The 20,865-nt window shown below is 53.0% G+C and overlaps 1 protein-coding gene across 3 annotated transcripts in view; it reads left to right on the top strand.

The window, feature by feature from the left end:
• Positions 1-4,796: 4,796 nt before the first annotated feature.
• SLC29A4 (solute carrier family 29 member 4) overlaps positions 4,797-20,865 on the top strand; it is a 29,517-nt gene continuing 13,448 nt past the window's right edge. For 2 of the 3 annotated variants that reach the window (XM_029911300.1, XM_024205267.3), the window contains exons 1-7: positions 4,797-4,818; positions 10,414-10,586; positions 13,089-13,220; positions 14,162-14,275; positions 15,372-15,500; positions 17,116-17,190; positions 19,489-19,754. In XM_029911300.1, coding sequence (XP_029767160.1) covers positions 10,424-10,586; positions 13,089-13,220; positions 14,162-14,275; positions 15,372-15,500; positions 17,116-17,190; positions 19,489-19,754 — 879 coding nt within the window. In that variant the 5' untranslated portion in view covers positions 4,797-4,818; positions 10,414-10,423. The remainder of the gene's footprint in view (positions 4,819-10,413; positions 10,587-13,088; positions 13,221-14,161; positions 14,276-15,371; positions 15,501-17,115; positions 17,191-19,488; positions 19,755-20,865) is intronic. The other variant, XM_029911301.1, reaches the window with a different exon arrangement.

The raw sequence follows: 20,865 nt of genomic DNA, 5'->3' as shown, positions 1-20,865 counted from the left end.
TATTCTGACCAATCATAATTTACCAAGATAGTTTGACTAGTGAGTAATGAATCCTATTTGTGATCTACAGAACACTGCAAAAGTCACCAAACACTTTTGTTGACGGAAAATAAAATGGGAGGAAATTGCCACCTGCCCAGGATTGTCCCACAAAGGAAAAAAGAGGCAAATTCCTTGGGTAAATTATTTGTTTTGGATTTTCACTCGGTTCTATTCCGAATGAAGAGGATGCTGAGGAACTGTTGCCTACTGTGTCTCTCTAATTTCCTCCGGCATCACAGCCAGCACTGCGTCCCCCAGGACCTGTGAGCTGATTTATGGAAGGTGGCACTTCCTGACTACCAGAAGATTGTAATTCATAATGAGGCTCTTCAAAGTTGCAGCCGATGCATGTGAGGTGGGAATCGGGACTGCTGTTGTCATTCCCCTCCTCTGCTCCTACCTGCTTTATCTGTTCTGGTTCCAGGCAAGCCCCTTGCTAATCAGAAAGTAAAGAAAATTTCACCTCCCCCTCTCCTTCCCCTAATGGGCTCAAACATTGCTTCTTTCAAACATGGGCTACTTAGTCTGACATTAATATAGTTCTGGGGTTTACGTATCTGGGTCCTTTGGGATGGCAGGGCTAGGAATGAGGAGACCCAAAGGTGTCAACTGCAAATGAATGAGCAAAGCCAGGATTTGAATGGGTGGAAAATCCAGAGCTGGAGAACAGTTTGGTACTGGCCTGCCATGGTCCTGGTACTATTCCAGTTGTATCCTCAGTTTGGAGACGTGTCCCCTTTGCTTAGCCTTTGCCTAAGGCAACACTTTGGAGGACTAATATCCAAATCTGCTCTGGAGCCCAAACTTTCCAGCTGAAATTGATGCAAGTCAGTGTGGGGCAGAGGGAGCTCGGCAGGGCTAGAGGGACAGAGACGGCTCTTGAGCATGGGTTAACGGGCACTGTGGGGACTAGAGGCAAAAAGACTCGTCCTCCCTGCTCTGTCCCTCTTTAGGAGCTAGAGGGATGGAGACAGGTTCTGCTGAGCGATACCAGCAGATCTTGGGTGTGGCTCTAATGTGTGTTGTTTGCTACAGTAGGTTGAAACCAATGAGTGTCTATGTGTAATATCCCCCCTGGAAGGACCCGCCTCCATGCCCTCCACCAGGGATTTGGAGCAGCCAAAGTAGAGCCAGCGCCCCAAGGACCCAGGCTGGGACAGTCTCTTTGGGAGGCTTCGTTTCGGGTAGACAACTGGCCATTAGGGATGTAGCCAATAAACCTGCCTGTCCGTTACTTTAACCCTGACCAGATTGTGTCCTGCCCCCGCATAGGAGAGAATGGTGGAGGGTGAAGATTCCCCACCTACAGACATACTTTCTCCCCTGCAGGAGAGTGGGACGGTCCCATTGGGGAGTGCATGAAGTGCTCTCTGATAGCTCCACCGTTGGTGGGCCTGCACCGTTTTGCCGGTGTTTGAAAGGGTCCCTCCAGGATCCCAGTTCCCATGCCTTCTCCAAGCAAGTGAGCAGAGCCTTCTGCACTGCAGCTTAGCTGAACATTATTAAACCATAATCAACCCTTTTATTGCAGTATAATTACCTCATGCCGAGAGATGGGGGCCGTTGTCTGAGGATGAAGTGCCCCAGAAAGCTGGCAGCCAGGCCAAACGTGTGCAGATCTGTAATTAAAGGAAGAGGGCCGTTAATGGAAAAGCAGCAATGCCTCCAGCAAGACACCAGGTGAGGAGTTTGTGACACCCAGGCCTTGGGCGCGGTCAGCCACAAGCATCAAAGTGCAGAGAGTAGGGTAGGCGTAACTTGGTGGGCTCCAATGGTTTTAATCCTCAGGACTGCTCTGTCTTTCCCCCAGGGAAGTTTGCAAGAACTTATTAGTCAATAGCCAATCCTTCTACACCATGAGAAGGGGTTGGTGCATCAGGGCTGCTGCCTGACACCTCTTCCTGCCGTGCCCGGGGTCAGCCGGAAGGTGACATGTATTGCCGTTTTTAGCAGCGTAAGAAATAAAATCAAGCATCTCAAAGTCCCTTTTAACGCAGTCCTGCTGGAGGAGGCTCCTCCTAGCTTGATATTAGTGGCAGATGTTGCAGGGTGGAGCTGGTTTCTGCCTCTTTTTCCAGGTCTAGCCATTAACCCCTTCCTGCTCTGGTCCAGTTTGAGCTTTGTTCACCCCATCACCGGCCTCTGTACCTCCTTTCCGGGTGCTCTGTCCCATTTTTGCATGCCTCGCCCTGTTTCCTGTCCCACTTCTGCATGCCTGTCCCCAGTTTCCCTGTGTCCTCCCTGGGGGCTCCAGCTCCTCATGCCCCATTCCACTCCCATCTGCTGTCTTAACAGACCAAGGGAGCTGCATGAAGCGAATCCACATGGTGGGAAGGTCCTGTCAGTGAGCACCAACGCACCCTGACAATGACTAGGGCTTGCCATATACTCAGACTGCTGGGTCATGAATCCATCATGCAGAATCACTAAAACTCATTGGCAATCACCTCAGAGCTTGTCCCCTGACAAAAAGCCAGAAGGGAGGAGGCCCAGTCTGTGACTGTCCCTGGCACTCCATGTTGGGTAAATACATTCTCTCCAATACCAGGGGCACAATGCATATTTGACTGTGAATTATAGGAGTGTAGGTTTGACTCCTGTCTGGCTCTCATACACTGTCTCTGGAAACAATCATGCACTGCCTTGGAATATGGATATAGATGATCTAATAAGTCTTTTCCATTTAAATTTCTTTGGTTCTGCTTGCCAAAATTACATCAGGTGTTTCCATTGGGGGATGGTATTTTTCTTACTTCCCTGACCTATTGAGTATGGATTCTGTGCGTTATTAAACAGCTGCCGCATTCCACCCCAGAAGTGGCAGCATTTCAGTGATGTCTAGCATGAACTTCCTGTATGATTTGTACGGCAGTTTGCTGAGTTTGTCATATGCCTTTGAGATCCTCAAGGTGCAAAAGAAATGTAAAATTTTCTTATTTAGTTAAGTGGCTTTGGCGCAGAATGTGTTCTGCCAGTTTTATTCAGGAGGAGAGTGGGGGAGAAGGCGGGCAGTTGGAGTCATTTTCTAGTGGGGATCACAAGCAAAAGCTAGTCGAGAAGAAGGTGTGTGAAACTGTTTTTCTGCTCTATTTGTTTGTCTTGTCTTGTCAGTGTTTCTGTTTGGTATGTGGGAGGGAGAGCAGGTTAGATGCTCCAACTCTGGGCACTGGCAGTCAGCGTTTAAACTGCTAGAGGAGAATGCACCTGTACATGTTGCCATTCAGCTGCTGGATACATGCAGTGACTCGATGGGCCCGATTCCTCACTGTCAGTCATTCACACCTGTGCAAAGTGCAATGGGTGGAAAATGCTGCCACTCGGCTAGGATAGCACTTTGCAAGGCAGGGGAAAACCAGGCAAAGTGTCACACACTGGCCTGCTCCCATTTAAGTCAAGCTCCCATAGGAGTAACATTAACACCCTGAATCAGGTACCCACACAGCTTGGGTGCTCGGTATCACTCAGCCTTCAGCCTCAGGCTGTGGACCTGAGACACCAACAAATCCCATTCATTGTGTGTTGTTCCCAAACGGTCCACACGGAGGCCAGGGTTTGGCGCTATTTATTAATGAGAGTAACAACAGATTACATGTATGTAGCTCCTTTCCTTCCAAAGGGCTTGGTTCAATGTATACATTTATCAGTTCATCCTGGAATGCGGCCACCTCTGGGGTGAGATACAGCAGCTATTTAACCGTGCACAGCAACACTGTGGGTCCGTCAGCGAAGAAGAATCCTGGCTCCAATTGAAACAATGGGGGAGTTTAGGTAGGCAGAATGTGACCACCCGCATTAGCCCATCTCTTAATATTATTATTGATGATGTGCAGGACCTTCTCCGATCAAGGCTCAGGGCCCCACAGTGCAGCGCTGTACAGAAAAGTAACAAAGAGGTCCCTGACCTGCAGAGCTGCCAATCTAGATGTGGGACAGGATGGACCAAACAGACCATGGGGGTGGGGTGGGAGGAGGAGGTTACAGTAAAGCAAACAGCCATCTCAGCTGCCCATCTGCGTGGGGCAGGGCAGTGCGTGGGCCCCACGCCCAGGTCGTTTTTGAGGAAGGGGGGGTGCAATACTCCTGCTCCGATGGTGAAAAGTCCCCACAAGGCCTTGGGTAACCACAAGCAGCAAGGCCCATTTGCCCTGTCTGCCAGCCAGTGGCCCCCAGCCTGGTGCCCAGGCGCTGGCTCAGACCGGCCTGGGGGAAGCTGCCACCTCCTGCAGGGCTGACAGCCCCCCTTGTGCGCCTGGCTGCGCCCGCCCAGCCCAGCTCCCCCCAGGCCAAACTGCCAAGGCTGCTGCCTTTGTGCCTGGCACAGCTGGACCCTTGGCCTGGAGGGGGGCAGACTAGAGGGTGACCGGGCACCCAGGGGCGGGCTGCTAAAGCCACCCAGGTTCACCTAAGCTCCCCAGCCGCGGGCTGGAGACCCGCCTGGGGCTGGCACCAGAGGCCCGGGCATCACCCCTTAGCTAGCCCTGGGCAGGCGCGGATCCCCCGGGGGCTCGCCGGGCGCCGCGGGGAGAGGACGGAGGAGACGGGTTGGCTGCTGCAGGAGGAGGAGGGAGCGGGGGGCTGGGGCTGGGCCGCCGCGCACACACTCTCCGCCTCCCCGCGGCGGCTCCCCCCAGGCGCGGGCCGGCGCGGAGCGGAGCGGGCAGAGGCTGGATGGAGCCGGCGGCCGGGCGACGGGAGGCAGCGGGCTGGCTCGGGCGGCCGGGCTGAAGGCGGCCGGGCAGGAGCGCTGAGGCGGCGGCGGAGCCAGCCCGGGCAGAGGTAAGGGAGGGAGGACGGGGCTAACCTGTTGGGCACGGCTGGAGCCCGGCTCCGGGGCTTGGGCCGCCCAGCCCGGCTCAGGCTGCGGCCCGGGGGGCGGGGGACAAAGACCCCGAGCAGCGCAGGTTGCACATTGCACGGAGCTGGGTAAATCCTCGCCTGAGATTTCAGTGAGGGGGAGACACAGCCACACACCCCATCCGCCCCAGATGCACCCGGGCTTTGAACCTGCCGGGAGGCATCGTCCCCCCCCCCAAAAAAAATCCCCGGGGGGGCCCGCGCGGCGGGTGGTTCGTCGCTGGGGGATTCCCCCCCCCCCCCCCCTTTCATAGCACTGTAATTAAATCAGGGCTTTTCAAATCTCTGCCTTCGTGCAACGTGGGTGTTTGCGCAGCGCCCCCAGGAGGGGGCATCCCAGGCAGGGGAGGGAGCCGGGAGCCCGGCTCATGGCATGGGGGTGAATGGGGAGCAGATGGAAGGTGGAGAAATCATCTGTCTTTGCCTTGTTGCTGTTGCTGGCATGAAATGGGACAGGCATCTCGCCGGGCCCCTCTTTCGACAGCCGCAGGAGAGCAGAGCCCCGAGCGAGCCGCAGTGTTGAGCTCCCTTCCAGCCCGGCTTTTCTCACCCTCTCCTCCGCTCACAGCCCTGTAAGGAGCCCACCTTGGCAGCAGGACAGCTGGGCTAGGAGATGGCAGAGAAGGGAAGGAGCTAGAGAGAGGAAAGAAGTTGCTTTGGGGACAGAGAGCATCAGCGATTGTGGGGCAGCCCAGGGCTGGGGTTTAACAATCCAGGCTGCTTTTAGTGATAAGGGAATACATCTTGCCTAGGAGAGGGAGCCGGACCTGCTAGAGGAGAGCCACTGTCCACACCCAGCCACCCAGGATTCACTAGATATTTGCTACTGAAAATATTTAAAAAACCCACAAAAATCTTCCTGATGAGAATTGATTCATCCTCCCCATCCTCTCCGTTCTGAGCCCGGGAAAGGGACTGTGGATGTCACTCGCCTAAGGCCCAATTCTTCTCTCGCTGATAGAGGTGTAAGCGAGCAGTAACTGCACCGGTGTCAATGGATGCACACCAGTGTAAACCCACTGTGAGTGCAGAATCGGGCCGGGTGTTATTAAGGAATCGCATTGACTGCAGAACAGCAAAGGTTCATCCATGCTTCCCAGCTTTATTGGTCTAGTATAATCAGTAAGACATTTAAGTTGTGATAAGAGGCTTTTATAATAGGTTTTCTATTTAAAAAAATCTACCACAGGCTTTACAGTGGGTCTGGAGACCATTTCCTGTCTAGTCTTATCTGATTTGTTTCTTTTAGCATCAGGTGTTTGGTAAGTGGTTTTTGCTGTGTTTGTTTTTAATAATTTTAGCTGCTCTCATTACTCTGCTGTAGGGTGTTAAGAAAAGGTTAATGAAGCATGACTTTCTCAACAAAAAATAATACAGAAAGGATCTGTATTCATTCCCAGTCCTGTCTGAGCCAGTCAAAGCTCTGTTCCTTGTTGGATGGTCTTGCATCTCTCACAGAGAATAACAAAGCATTGACCTGACAGTAGACAAAAAGGTGCTAATTCCAAACTCAGTTCTGTAAGCAGATTCCTAGCAGATAGCGTCAACAACTGTTTTATCCCACCTTTAAAAGGGAGTGAAGCCCATTTAAAGAAATAACCTGTGAAACAGACCAGGAGTCAATTCTGGTGCTTCAAGGTGACTGAGCCTTAGGGGTCAGTTTTCTGTTGTAATTTCATTTTCTTCAAAATGTGACACTCCAAGGTCGCTGTGTATTGCCAACCTTGCAAGCTTCGTCCAGCGCGTGGACCCAATGCATAAGGCCTACGTTTGTTCCATGTAGGAGCAGGTAGCGAGATTTTTACCCTCACCCTCTTTCCATTCAATGGAAGTTCAGGCAAAAAATTCCAGGCCCATGATCAAGATGCTCGATTTGGATCAATTTTGGGTTGCAGTTACCTTGAGTAGTGTAGCTGCTTTGCTCTTGTTGCATTGCCAGGCTGCTCGTTGGAGAGGGCACATTCCCCTTAGATTGTGGCTGGAGTATAGGACCTGTTGTTGCTACTTTGACCTTTAGTCTCTGAAAGAACAACATTCACATGTCAGAGGCAGAGACAGTGGATTATGCTATTAGCATAATGGTACTGACTGGCCTATCACACAGATTCAGAGGATGCTGTGGCACGTTCCTGGAATAAGTAAATACGTTTATGGCTCAAGGAAGCAATCAAAGTTTGGAAGGTCTAGATTCTAAGGGGTCAATATAACTTTCATTAGCTTGTGTGACATTGGGACTGCAACCCAATTAACTACGGCATTAGGTTTCTATCCCTGTTTATCCAATATGTGGTTCGTCGGCTTATCATGGCTAAGACTCCATGTAAACTTTTATATCCTAGCAAACATCACATCTCATAATGCGACAGGAAATGACTGAAATTGAATTCCCCCCCCCACACCCCTGTGAGTCTGTTTTTAGAGCATTTTATTCCCCCGATGAGTGTACCTAAAGCTGTGTTTTGGTGGAGCACCATTGACATCCAGTGGGCGGTTGGGGTAATACACAGTAGACATAACTATAAATAAGGATCTACCCTCTGATGTTGTTTGGAATGAAATGAAGCTGGGGATCATCTAAAAGGATTTTGACCATGCAAAGAACTGTGCACTGAGGACCTATATACATGAACTGTTCCTGCATTAAGAACAAATATTCAAGGTATCAGTTGGCGCTGTCTGATTCCACAGGAGCCTCTTGGAGTTTTGCAAACTCTAGCTTCCCTGCCAGGCTTCTTGGGGTCGGGTTGGAGACTTAATTGATCAGACCCCTAATGGAATCACTGTGTTCCTGTTGGGATTCCAGATATGCAGGTAGATTTTTCCCCTCTTCAGAGCCATCGTTCATTGTGGTAGCCAGACACATGGTGCTCACCACAACAGAAAACAAATCAAATCCAAAAGACTCCCAACTCTGGGAGGCATGTTCCTGCCTGAGGTGGCCTAGAGCACCACCTAGAGGCAGAGCTAGGTCCCTGCAACACAGCCCCAGTTAAGTTTAATGGGGTTCTTTGTAAGTGGCCCCTCATGACAGCAAGGATCGGTTAAAGCGGTTCCTGCTGCTCTCTGCTGGGCTCACAGGTTTGGGGTTTGGAGCCCCCGATTTGGGTTGGAAATTACAGCCCTGGGAATGGTGGAGCTAGGGCCGGTTCAAGCAAATCTGGGTCTCCCTGCAAAGCCGTTCGCTTGGGGATCCCCTACTGAGAAGCGCAGATTCTCTCCCAGGCCTGCTGCAGAAATCCAGAGCACCAGCCAGGGCCAGGATAAGGGGGAGATGTCCTGAGTGTCCAGCAGCCTCAGGTTATTGTCCCACTGATTACCGAGCTCTCAGACAGTGTGAAGCAGCTGATGTTCCACATCAGGCAGCCCTGGGGCACGAACAGTAAACATCACACCAGCCTTCCAACCTGCCCTGCTGGGAAGGTTATGTATCTACACCGCCCTCTACTGGAGGGAATGGGAATCTCCAACTCTTAGCAGAACTCTTTTATGCTGCTCACAGAGAGTCTCCTTCAGCTCAAGGAGTAGGGCCTCTGCTTTCAGACCAGGAGGCGTTGGGTTCTCTCCCCGTGTTGAAGTGCTCCTTGATCACACGGACAGCATAGAGGCATGCACAAAGTTGTAGGAGGGCCACCAGTTTGTTACAATAGTTTGCCCTTTGCCTTCAGATGAGGCTCTCAAATGCCTTTACAAACATTTTCTAACGCCTGTGAGGAAGGTATTATCTTCATATTACAGAAAGGTAAACTGAGGCGCAGAGGTTAAACAACTCTCCCAAGGGCATACAATGAGTCAGCATCCAAGCCAGGAATAGAACCCTGCCCACGCTCTAACCACAGACAGCATTGCCTCTCCCATGGCACTTCGCTCTTGGTCGTTAATCAGCCAGCGATGCCGTCTCGTGGCCAGTCCCAAGTCCTCTTTAACCCAGCTGACTGCCTGGTCTGGAGCCAAAGCCGCCCTGGTTGGTCTATTCTGGCCCCTGACTTGGGGTTTTTCATATTGTTGTTCCTGGCAAGACGGAGGATTAAAAAAAACCTCCTTGGGTTTATTTATTGAAACTGAAGCATGTGACAGGCTGCTGCAGAGCAGGAGCATGGGGACATTAAAGCCCCAGCACCAAAGCAAACCTCTGACAGCCGTTGCTGTCACCCTGACACCCAAGGCAGGAAAACCCCTGGCTGTCAGTGTGAAAACCCCACTGAGTAGCAGCAGCCCCGTCCTGCCGGCTTATCGGGTTTGGAGGCTTTCAGTGAGGGATTTGCAGCGGCGATAAACCTTAACACCATCCCTCAAAGCTTGAGATAAGCTCTCCAGATAGCCCAGCTCAAAGCTGCTGTCTCTGCTCTTGCATTTGGTGCCAGTGCAGTAGAAGCTACTGAGATGGACGAGACAGTGACTGGACCTGGGGAGCAAAGATCTGTTCTGCAGCCTGGGCAGAACCCTGAGCTGCCGGAGGAAGGGGTCAGCCAAAGGGGGCTCGCTTCGGTGCACCACACGAGGTGCTGAATTGCATACAGTAATGCAGTGCCCTTTAAGGAGTGTCTGTGGCAGGAATGCACCTGTGCAAAGAATGCAAGGCTATATGACGGCAGGCCTAAAGGTCTCTGCCGAAATAGCCATCCCTGAGCTAGGTCTCCAGAGGCAGTGGACGAAGGAGCAAGAGGGAGCGAAGGAGCAATTGGATTTCCTTGTGGCCCTGCAACAAAATAACCTGAGACCAGTCTGCAGTCTCCAACCTGCACTCCTTACAGAGCCCCTTTGCCTGTGCGTGGGATCCTGGCACTGTCCTCTGTGATGTCTCTGCACTAGGAGAGTCAGTCTCACTCGGGGCCAGATCCCCCGGGCCTTGCTCAGGTTTGACTCAGTCCTAGCATCCATCAGGCCAAACCTCTGAGTTGCCGAGCACCTACAGCTCCCATTGACTGCAGTGGATTGGGCCCATTAGCTTCGGTGGGCTTTTGCTTCAATAAGGCCCTCAGGATTTGGTCCACTAAGAATACTGTTTCTCTCCAGTGCCAGCTGCTAAGAGCAACGCTCTGGGTCTGGGCTGAAAATGAAACTATGCACATCCCTCCGGTCCCAAACGTTCAGCTAGTGTGAGCTGCTGTGAGAAATGATGCAGAAGCCCTGGGGGTGTAACGAGGAGAAACAGGATGAGACTGAGCAAAGGAAATGGCTGATTATCAGGAGAGCCGTCCTGCCAGTGAGGTGAATTACACTAAAGCCTTCCAGGACTGAGGCCAGTGGGAGCCCCGTCGCTTGGGGCAGTTAAAACTAGACAGGGCAAAGCACTTGAGATGCTGTGGTCATTCTGGCTCTGGCAGGGGGAAGGGCCAGATGATCTCACAGCTCTTTTCCCTCACTAGCTACTGTGCTATGGAGCGTTTAATGTTTTCCCTACTACGTATTACGTTAGCTGAGCCCTTGGCCCCGTTGGGAATAAGCCCCTGGGGGGTATCCCCTGAGGACCACGCTGGAGCTGAGCTGATGGTGTGTTGCTGCCCTCTCTTGCTTTAGGTCAGCAACAATGGGCTCCGTCAGAGGAGATCACTTCAAGGACATCAGCCCCGTGGTGACCCCCGAGGGGAACGTGGTGATGAGCTTCAGCTTTGACAGCTACCAGCTGGAGGAGGAGGAGCTGCAGGCGAAAGGGAATCAGGCCAAGGGAGTCCTCACCTTCATGGAGCCAGGTAGGGCTTGGTGGCTGGGCTTCGCATCTCTCCTGGCTCGCAAGGAGGGAGCGTGGAGGAAGGGCCGGACGGGGCACCTAGCGATGGCAGTGACAGACTGCTGAGGTGGCTCCCTGGGTGCAGGGAGAGGAGTGGGGAGAGAGAGCGTTGTCGTAGCCAGTGCTCCACCAACCAGCAGAACGCTCCACGTATCCCAGAGCGATGGGCAAACCCTGCTTTGCCCCCCCCCCCCCCCAGACTTTGGCCAGGTGTTCAGATTATCCTGGCTCCTTGGGTCGGGAGATCTCACAGGGGTGGGCTTTCTTGCAAGGTCTTCTGGCCAGGCCAGACGCGCCCCTTGAGCAGCCATTACCTCATTGTGGTAACGCTTCAGGCCCAAATGAGACCCGGAAGCACAGAGACCACCGGACAGGGTGGAAATAATAACAACGGTACGTTCGGGGAACTTTTCCCAGGCCTCCAGAAGGTTCGGTTCAAATCTTGGCCAGCGTCTGGGGCTGGTTCTTATTGTACAGGAGCCATTTGGCCCAGTCCTTAAGCATAACTACTGTGAGTGGAGCCTGCTGTCCAGGCAGCCCCTGAGCCATTGCCATGGCCCGGACGTTCTCCTGCGTCCAAACAGCCTGCAGGGAGAACAAGCTAATCCCAAAGCTTTGTGGCTTTGTAACCCTCCCACAAACCCAGGACGGGCAGGGGGTGCTGCAGCCAGGACCCACCAAAACAAGCAGGGAATTCCCCAACTGCGTGGGTCCGAGGCAGCACGCAGGACGCTTCTCTGCTCGCTAGCCAGGGGAACATGACTGGGCCAGCAACTGCGTGGCTATTGGCTGGCCACGCTCCCTCGGAGGAGGCGTGCAGGCTTTGACATCCCAGCAGGGTTGGGTAAGAAAGGCCATTCTTGGGGCTGGGATGAGGAAGCGTGCGATGTATCATGGCTCCTCCCTCTGCTCTTAACCACTCCCCCTTCACTGCCAGGCCTCTCTGTGGCTCCTGCCGTGGTTTCGTTCCTCTCCGTCTGATGCCGGGGCAGTGGGGAGCCTGGGGGCCCGTGCTATTTGCAAGGCACACACATTACCACTTCCCTGTGCAGAGCCGCCGGTATTTGAACAGTGCAGACTCCGACATGTCGTAACTGCGGTGTGTTCCCAGATGACAGGAAAGCAATTAACAAGCAGTCGCTCCCCTGGCCAAGATGATCTTATTCGAGAGTTTACTCCAAACATCTCACAGGCTGAGTCACGTGAGCAGGTGCCAGCTGTAGGACAGACCCTTACCTTACCTCCACTGGGGCTAGTTGCATTTGCACCAGCTGCGGCTCTGGCCCTAGGTTTGAACCTCTGCCAATCACTCCCTGTACGTACATTTGGTTGGCACGGGACTGCTTCATATCAGATTACTGCCGTCCATTGCACATCAAAGGCCTGGTATTCTTATACAGCCAGAGTCACTGTTGAAATGCCTCTATTCACAGGGTGCAGTTTAGCCAGGCTGGTGTTTATTTGTGGAGCACCATAGGTGAGCCTGGTGTTGGGCACATTATGGGAACCCTGCAATACAGCTATCAAACATGAATCCCGCCATTTACAGTTTGTTATAAAGAGGCTGACCCTGCTGTTTAATCCGTCTTGGAGCTCTCCGACCCTGTAATGAGGGGCTAGGGCTTGGGAGCTGCTTTCCCACGTGGCCTTGTGGCGCACTCGCTCCATGGCCATTAGGTGGCCCTTTGGGAAAGGCTGAGATTTAATACAGCTGTTGCTCTTTTGGGGCCCCCAGATGTTCCCTTGTGAGCCCACCTGAGATAACAAGCAGGTGTCTCTGCTTTGCTCTTTCCGGGGGGGGGGGGGGGGGGGGGGGGGGGGGTGCGGGGGTGGGGCGGGGGGGGGGGGGGGGGGGGGGGGGGGTTCACGTGCAGAAGTGTGGCTGGGCTGTGGTCAGTGATTCTGTGAAAATATGTCTGGCTGTGGAGATAAATAACTTCTTCTAGTACAGGGACCATTTAATTCTGTGATAGAAAAACCTCCCTCTTTGCTCCCGGTATGGAAGGCTGGGAACTAGAGGCATGTGTACACAGATCCATACATACGAGTGTCTTTAGGAAGATACTTCCCCCGTTGGCTGGTACTACACAGATGTCCGATATGTGGGTTTCTTGCCCCTTCCGCTGAAGCAGCTAATGCTGGCCATTGTTAGAGACAGGGTCCCAGACGAGTTGGACCACTGGTCTAGTCTGGTTATTCCTGTGTGGGTGATCGAGTAGAATAATGGCACTGCAGTGTCTCATGGGAGAGAAGAGAGTTGGAATGAATATAATGGGGATTCTTTACTAAAGCTGCAAGACACAGACAGAGCCTGTCATTTGGGAATGTTCTGTACCTCATCTCAGTGAACAATAAATCTGTTGCCTCTCGATATATTTCCCAGCCTGTCTGTAGGACTCTGTGTTGGGTTCTAAGAGGCCCATCAGCATAACTGTCACCTGTTCTGTCATATTTTGGCGTGTAGCCTCGGAAGACCCCGAACCCCAGGATCGATACCATGGGATTTACTTTGCCATGCTGCTAGCAGGGGTTGGATTTCTCCTGCCGTACAACAGCTTTATCACAGATGTGGACTATTTGCATCACAAATATCCAGGTGGGTCCTTCCCGGCGATGGTGGTTTGGCATGTCCCAGGCTCTGCTCCCTGGATTTCATTCACACTGAGCCAGGACATGACATGGAAGCTGTCATGTCAGAGTCCTCATTAGCAGGAGAATGCTAGTCTGACAGGCAGAGGGGAATCAGCCCGGACAGGCCGCTGATTTCCAATTCACATTTAACCTTTGAAAGCCAGCAGTCCGGATTCCTGATGTTAAATGCCAATTGCAAACACAGTCAAATTTAGTGACAGAAGATCCTAGAAGCTGGTGCTAGGATGTTGAAAAGACAGAGGCTGCCGAAGTGAGTGTCTGTGTATTTGGTGGGGGTCTGGTTTTGAAATAGGACTTGTCCTGGTCTCCCAGTTCTTCTGGATGCAAATATTTACAGGTGCTGGATGTCTACCAGCCTGAACTCACAAATGTAGCCCAATGAATGACAGCAGTATCACCCAGGGGTGTTTGTATCCTGAGTGCAAAGTGAAGCTATAAAAAATGTGCAGCTGCCCCACGGGCATCTCCTGTGTTGCCCGTGGGGTATCTCCCCAGACCCTCACCCCACTTTCTATCATTCCACAGCCTTCTATTTCAGACAGCCCTGGCTGCCTATTTCCACAGCCTGGAAAATGTTTCCTGTTCCTGGATATCCCTAGACAAGGCAACCCTGAAATTGTTCTTTGAGGCCGCAGCTGAGTTACCCAAACAATGGCACTATAAACACTGAGCCCGGTTCAGCCCTCGGATAAACCAGACAGGTGGGCTGGGGGAAATACAGAACAGCCACCAGACCCCAAATTCTGTTCACCAAGGTGCCAACACAGACCCATGGTCAGCAGTAGCTTGACAGCACCCTGCTCTCCCCGCTGAACTCAACGCACTCAGTCCGACGCTGCTCTTGGAGTGTTGCTGACCGTCCTCACCTCTTCTGTTGCTCTGCAGGGACCTCCATTGTGTTTGATATGAGCCTCACCTACATCCTGGTAGCCTTGGTAGCCGTCATCTTGAACAACGCCCTGGTGGAGCTGCTGAGTTTGCACACCAGGATCTCTGTGGGTAGGTCTCTTCAATTCCTTCCCCTGCCCCAGGGATCCAGACAGGACCCAAGCCTACCCCCGCATTCTGGGGCTACCATATTTCCTTGGCTATTTTCCCATCCCATCGGTGCAAGCGGTCAGGCTAGCGTTTGCCAGAAGGGTGGACTCTACTCCCGTCTCCAGCGCGTCTCCACCAACTGACCTGGGAAAAGGCTGCAAGCACTGAGATATCATTGCCAGTCCGTGGCCCCTTCAGAGTACCGGAGTGTCACTTCTGCTCCCCGCCTGATCTCCCAGCAGTGAGGACGAGATGCGTGTTGTGTGTGCAGATACCTTCTGTTCAGTTTCCAGGGGGAAAGGGGTTGGGAGATCCGGGCTGGTCATGTGCAAAGCAGTGTAAGCATATTCCATTCACCCAAGCCTCAGGCCACCCAGTCACTTAGATTTAGCCCAGCATTCAGTGTAAACTGGAGGGGAGGGATAGCTCAGTGGTTTGAGCATTGGCCTGCTAAACCCAGGGTTGTGAGTTCAATCCTTGAGGGGGCCACTTAGGGATCTGGGGCAAAAATCAGTACTTGGTCCTGCTAGTGAAGGCAGGGGGCTGGACTCGATGACCTTTCAGGGTCCCTTCCAGTTCTAGGAGATAGGATATCTCCATATATTAAATTAAACACCCAAACTTCCAGCCACGCGGTCAATCAGACACACCATTAGCTGGACACCAGAAATACGATCAGGCAGACATTTGGACACCCAAACATCTGGCTGCCTAGAAACTCAAACATCATGAGGAACCCACATGTCGATGCCTAGGCTTCCATTCCGCCCCATAAGCAGTTAAATAACTAAAGCCATCTTGGCGTAGATGGAAAGAAACAGGGGGTTTCTCTGGCCCCTTGTTCATCTGCTCTGTAACTCCATCTCCGCCTCCTCAGTGCAGGGACACACTCTACCTCTAGGCTGTTCCAGTGGCTCTGGCGCTTGGCCCATTGGGTTTTCACTGGGATTCCGCAGGCTGCCGAACTCATCACATCGCTGTCTGGAGCCAGTCCAAAGGCTGGCTTCCAGCTCTGCTCTCTGCCCCCTGACTCCCGTGTCCATCTTGTTCGCTGCAGGATACCTGTTTGCTCTGGGTCCCCTTCTCTTCGTCAGTATCTGTGATGTCTGGTTGGAGCTCTTCACCCACAGGCAAGCGTATGCTATTAACCTGATAGCCGTAGGGGTCGTGGCCTTCGGCTGCACAGGTATGTGAAGACTGGCACAAGGAGGACAGGCCAGGTGGTTTTGGGGAGAGCAGAGTCTTGTTTCAGGGTACAAGGCCTGCTTGAAAATAGAGAGGGGAGTATCTGGAAGGGGGAAACTGCCCCTCCCCTCAAAGATCCTATTTCCTTGCAAGGAAAAGCAGGAACAAACCTTCTGACATTTCTGTTGGGTCCATATAACTCAGCGGTTTGCAGCCCCTGATGGGCCACCTGCTGCTGCCTGAAACTCCAGATCCCTGCTCCCTGAACCACCTCCCTGAACCATCTCCCCGCTCTTCTTCTGAAGTAGATTTGTTCAGTCACTTACATCTGCTCTTCTCAGATCCTGGGAACACCCTGTAACCCATAGCACATGAAGCAGCATGCACACCTGCCAGCGAAAACCAGGAGATATCTGGTTTGCATAAAATGGCATATATTTGCATAAAATTACCCTGATTTGCATAAAGTGCTGCCTGATGGCCTGGGGGGCTTTCAGCTTCTCCTGGAATCCCCAAATACCAAACTCCGTACCCACCCAGCCCATCATCAACCAAACATGCATCCCTAGCATCACCACGTCAGTCAATGGGGCCAGATCCCAGCAGAGCCACCGCTGCTCCTTGCTTTGCCAGCTGGCCTGGCTGGTTTGTTAGTTGTGTTGGGAAGTGCTGATGGGGTGGGGCATACGAGTACCAGGCAGATGGATTAGCTAGAAAAGAACGTGAATTGAACCCCACCTCTTGTTTGGTGAAAAAAGTGTGTGGGGCGGGGGGTGGGGAGGGACGGGGTTCCTCCTCCCATTTTGGGCTCTGTGAAGTGCCCGTTTTTGAGCTAAGGAGACACATTTATGATTTTTGAATCACTGCTTGCTGTTCCAGCTGCTGAGTTTCTGGTTCATTTTGAAAATATTAGTAACCCAAAGCCATCAAGTCCAGTTGTTACAGTGCTAACCAAAGCCTTTTCCCTTGTGACTGAATGCTTTGGAATAATGAAATTCCAGGGCCCCGTGCAGCTGCTGGGCAGCGGGACTTGTTAATCCCAGGGCAATCCCCAAGTGGGTGATTTTTATTCGCCGACCATATTTCATCCCGTAAAAACCCAGCCTTCTGCAGCTAATTAGCACCAGCTAGCCCAGGTGTGTTTACAGCCTTTTTATGATTTTCTTTATGATGCTGTTTAACACTCTGGAACACGAGTTGTTGGCGTGATGCTTCACATCTGTAAACAACCGGATTCAATCTGCACCCTCACCCCCCCAGCACCCTGTTACAGTTTGGCTTTTAGTACCTAGGGCTCTCATGTGCCGGAGGTATCCAGGACCGAGAGCTGGTGCCTTTCCACAGTATTGTCTTCTTATAGTGTTGGCAAGAGTGAAGAAGGCGGTTCTGATTCGTGAAAGCACTTAGACCTGCTTGAGTCCTTCCCCAGCTACAATGAGCTTAAAGTTAAGCATGTGCTTTCTTGAATCAGAACTGCACCAACCTCTCCTGCTTCAACCGCTCCAGGGGCCTCGGTAGGACTCCTAGCAATATATTTGGGCTAGATCCCCGCGGAATTGTGGGTAGGGAATAATACCTCTTCTCCTCTCTTTTTTCGGCGCGCCTCTCTCTTTAAGTGCAGCAATCCAGTTTCTACGGCTACACCGGGATGCTGCCCAAGCGGTACACCCAGGGGGTGATGACTGGCGAGAGTGAGTATCCTCCTAACCCTGGAGTCTCAAAGCTTGCTAGCTGGCAGAGCGACTCGCAGTTCGGATTAGATAATAGGCTCATTAGCCAGCTGCTGGCTGGCACATTGGCCAGTGCGTCCTTAGTTGGCCCATTCTCCTGGATGTAATCATTAGTTGGCACGTGTAATAAAGACCCCCGGCTTGACACAGAGACGACGTCTACGCTTGGAGCTCAGATGTGATTCCCAGCTCGCGCAGACATACTCATGCTAGCTCTCATCAAGCTACTGTGCTAGCCACGGTAGCACGGGCAGCCGTGATCAGCGTCATGGGCTGGCCCCCCTGAGTACATACCCACAGGGTTCAGGCGGTTTGTGCTTGGAGTGGCTAGCTCGTGCTGCTGCTACCCGTGCTCTCAAGCTCACACGGGTTTGGCTGCGGGAGCTGGAAGCATCCCTAGCTGACAGGGTAGACCTAGGCAGAGGCGGGTTGCAATGGTCCATCCACCACAATGTCAGGTTCTTGGGGAAGATGCTGCTGAGAGATGTGACTTCTACACACTAAGAGGTCTAGGCAGAGCCCGCCTTTAGCAATCTGGTAACGTTACGCCCAGAGCAAAGTCGCTGAGGTCAGAGGTGTGATTGCAGCGTATGTAGACATACCTGAGCTAGCTGGAGTCTAGCTCACCCGAGTGCTCATAGCTGTGAAGCTGTGGTGGCCTGGACTTCAGTGCGGCCTGTACAAGCCCGCCTGGGACCCGGGGCACTTACTCGGGTGACTAGTCCATGCTGAAGCCTGTGCTTCACTGCGGTTGGTAGCTAGCTCGGGTATGTCTCCACGTGCTGCAGTCACTGTTGCAGTGTTGATGTACCCGCCGTGTTTCTACAGCTGTCTCTCTGGCTCTGTAGAGGGGAGGACAGCATGAGCAGCATGCAGACAGCACACTCATGTCCCAGGGCATTTTACAGCGAGTAGAACAGAGGATAGAGTCTCTGCCGTGACCAGGGGTAGGGGTCACCTCCATCCCAGTTAGATTGCAGCCCATCTTTCAATGTACACAGCAAAGGCCTTCATTCATTATTAGCTGAGTCTTCTTTAGAAGACCGCTCCATCCCCCATTGCCAGCGTACGTTGGCCCAGCCAGCCCAGCAATCGCTCAGTCTCCAGCCCTGCTCCCTGAGATGGCTCGCTGGAAACTGACCGGCATGCTGCTCACTCCGCAGGTGCTGCTGTCCAGAAGAGGCGTTAGTCTTTTCCTGGTAAAGTCAACAGCCATTGGCCGGGATAATGGATTTGACATCCTGCTGTGCTCAGACCCGTTGGCCTTGGCACACACTAGCAGGTGGTGGGCACGCTCACCACCTACCATTGGCAGATGCGCTAACTGACGACAGCTGGGGTGCTCTCACTGATATTTTGACTGATGGGGAAATTCGTTGGTCTTTGGTTGGTGTTTTCATCAGTCAGTGGCCAGATGTCCCTACGCCAGACAGAGAAAAACTGTAATTATAGTGGGCATGCAGGCCAGAAAGAAAGGCTGCCCCCTCCCATGGGCTGGGGTAATGAACAGAACTCAGTGTGGTTGGCCTGTCCCGCTTACACGGAGGGGCATGAAAACTCTGGCATTGTAACTCTGCCTAGTGCTAGCTCCTGGGTTCCTCGGGGAAATACACTGACTGGCAGAGGGGTGCATGCGCTGATCTGACGCGGTTTCCCTTTGCTCTGCACGTATGCGGCTGCTGCTAACCCCCAAGAGAGCAAAGCACGAGCATTGCCAGGGACTGCCAGCCGACGGGGCAGCGCCAGGTCTGTGTGGTGTGAGCCGATTCCCCTGTATTTCCCCCAGCAGGAGATGAGCCGTCTCACAGCAGGGAGAGAGAACAGACAGTTCCTGTGCCTCATCCCTTTGTCGAGGAGATAAAAGTGCTGCGCCACTGGCTTCTCCACTCACTTTCCCCCATTGCAGCTAACTCCAAAGCAAACAAGGCCGGGACCAGGTGCCTGTTCTCCTGTGTTGCTGGGGGAAGTACTAGGGAATCAGCTTTACTGACAGAAATCATCTCAGCTCACAGAGTAGCCACTGGCTCACAGCAGTTCTCAGTTCTCATTCCATCCAGCCCACTCACTACGTGGTAGTGCCCCTCTCTGGGGCCAGGCCAAGACAGGCCCGGGCTGGCCACCGAGTCATATCTTGGGTTCTGTCCTTGTCAATGGGTTTCAAACCCGCTCCAGAATGGCTCTGCAGCCCCGGCCATTAAGCGGCGTGCTGTCCCTGGACCCCCTGTGCCGACGGGCCTTCTTGTGCTCTCTTCCCCTCAGGCACCGCGGGGGTGATCATCTCCCTCAGCCGCATTTTCACCAAACTCCTCCTGTCGGACGAGAAGGAGAACACCATCATCTTCTTCTTCATCTCCATCGGCATCGAGCTCATGTGCTTCATTCTCCACCTGCTGGTGAAGCGCACCCATTTCGTCCGGTACTACACCGCCTGCTCCCGGGAGGGCGCACTTGAGGGCAAAGGGGTCCCAGACCACGGCACCGGATACAGGGTTCACCACGACGTCACTGCAGAGGACGTCAGATTCGTAAGTCTCCCTTTCTGTGTTATGTGGGCGGGTGTGCCAGAGCTTTTAGATCCCGCTGGGGTTCTGCTGCCTCTGACCTGGGCCTCCTGATGCTGGCCTGAGGCTGATGTGCTGGGGAAGCTATCTCCTAGGAAAATGGGAAGGACCGACAAAGGTGTACAAAGATGCACCGGTTTGGTCCAGGCAGCCTTTTGGCGCAGAACCCAGAGTTGGGTTAGAACTTGGAGCACAGCATCTGCCCCCAGACCCAGGAAGGCGGCAAGCTGGGCCCATGGGAGCAGCTCCAACCAGTGGTGTCAGTTGTTTGGCATGAGAACCATGCTTTGCTTCTCATCACGGTCTGTCTGCCACATAAGTCCCTGCCGAAGGGCATTAGCAGGGCTGCTCCTTCAGCTTCGCAGGCAGAGTGGTGGGCTAGAAATGCAATGCTCCGCGCTCCAGCCCCTCACAGACGATGTTCATGAATGAGTGTGATAATTGGCCTGCATCTCATTGGCTGTAGGACAAGGGTTGCTACCCTGTCGCCGGTTCAGCCCTTTCTGGTAGGCCGCCAGATCTCTGCACGCTGGCCCCTGCTCTTTGCTTGTAGCTGTGACATTAGACCTTTAAGATTTTCCTACCATTACTATCCTGTGCAAACAATTGCTGAGGTTGCCATAGGGACGGTACGCGATTGGGCCTGGGAGGGGAGGTGGGCTGTGCAGCCCGGAATGGGAGAGGAGATGGGCCTACAAGACAACCTGCTTTCCATTGTTGTGCACACTGTGGAAAAATGCGAGAGCCCCTCTTTTAGGAGGTATGTGGCGCCCTCTACTGGTGCATTGGTGCAGAGAGAACTGAAGTATTGTATATAAATCTCTACAATAAAGGTGGGTGTCCTAGCATGGCACATAAACTGATAGCTCAATCTAACCCATATTTCCCTCTGCCCTTCCTGGATGGAGTGTATTAGAGCCACTGACCTCATCCATTCTGGCTTTGCTAGTGACAGCAGGACGGTCTTCCATCAAGCCGGATAAGTTCCCGGAGTCTTTCCCCCTCCTCCCACTGAGCTTTTCTTTGCAAAATACCCCCTGGCTCAACGCTACCCTGATCCCTCTTGTGTTTTCCC

This window comes from Terrapene carolina, unplaced genomic scaffold (assembly GCF_002925995.2).
Source record: "Terrapene carolina triunguis isolate 2854851 unplaced genomic scaffold, T_m_triunguis-2.0 Scaffold93, whole genome shotgun sequence".
Taxonomy (NCBI): Eukaryota; Metazoa; Chordata; order Testudines; family Emydidae; genus Terrapene; species Terrapene triunguis.
Note: the sequence above shows the minus strand (reverse complement) of the source record. Positions and strands in the feature narration are given on the sequence as shown.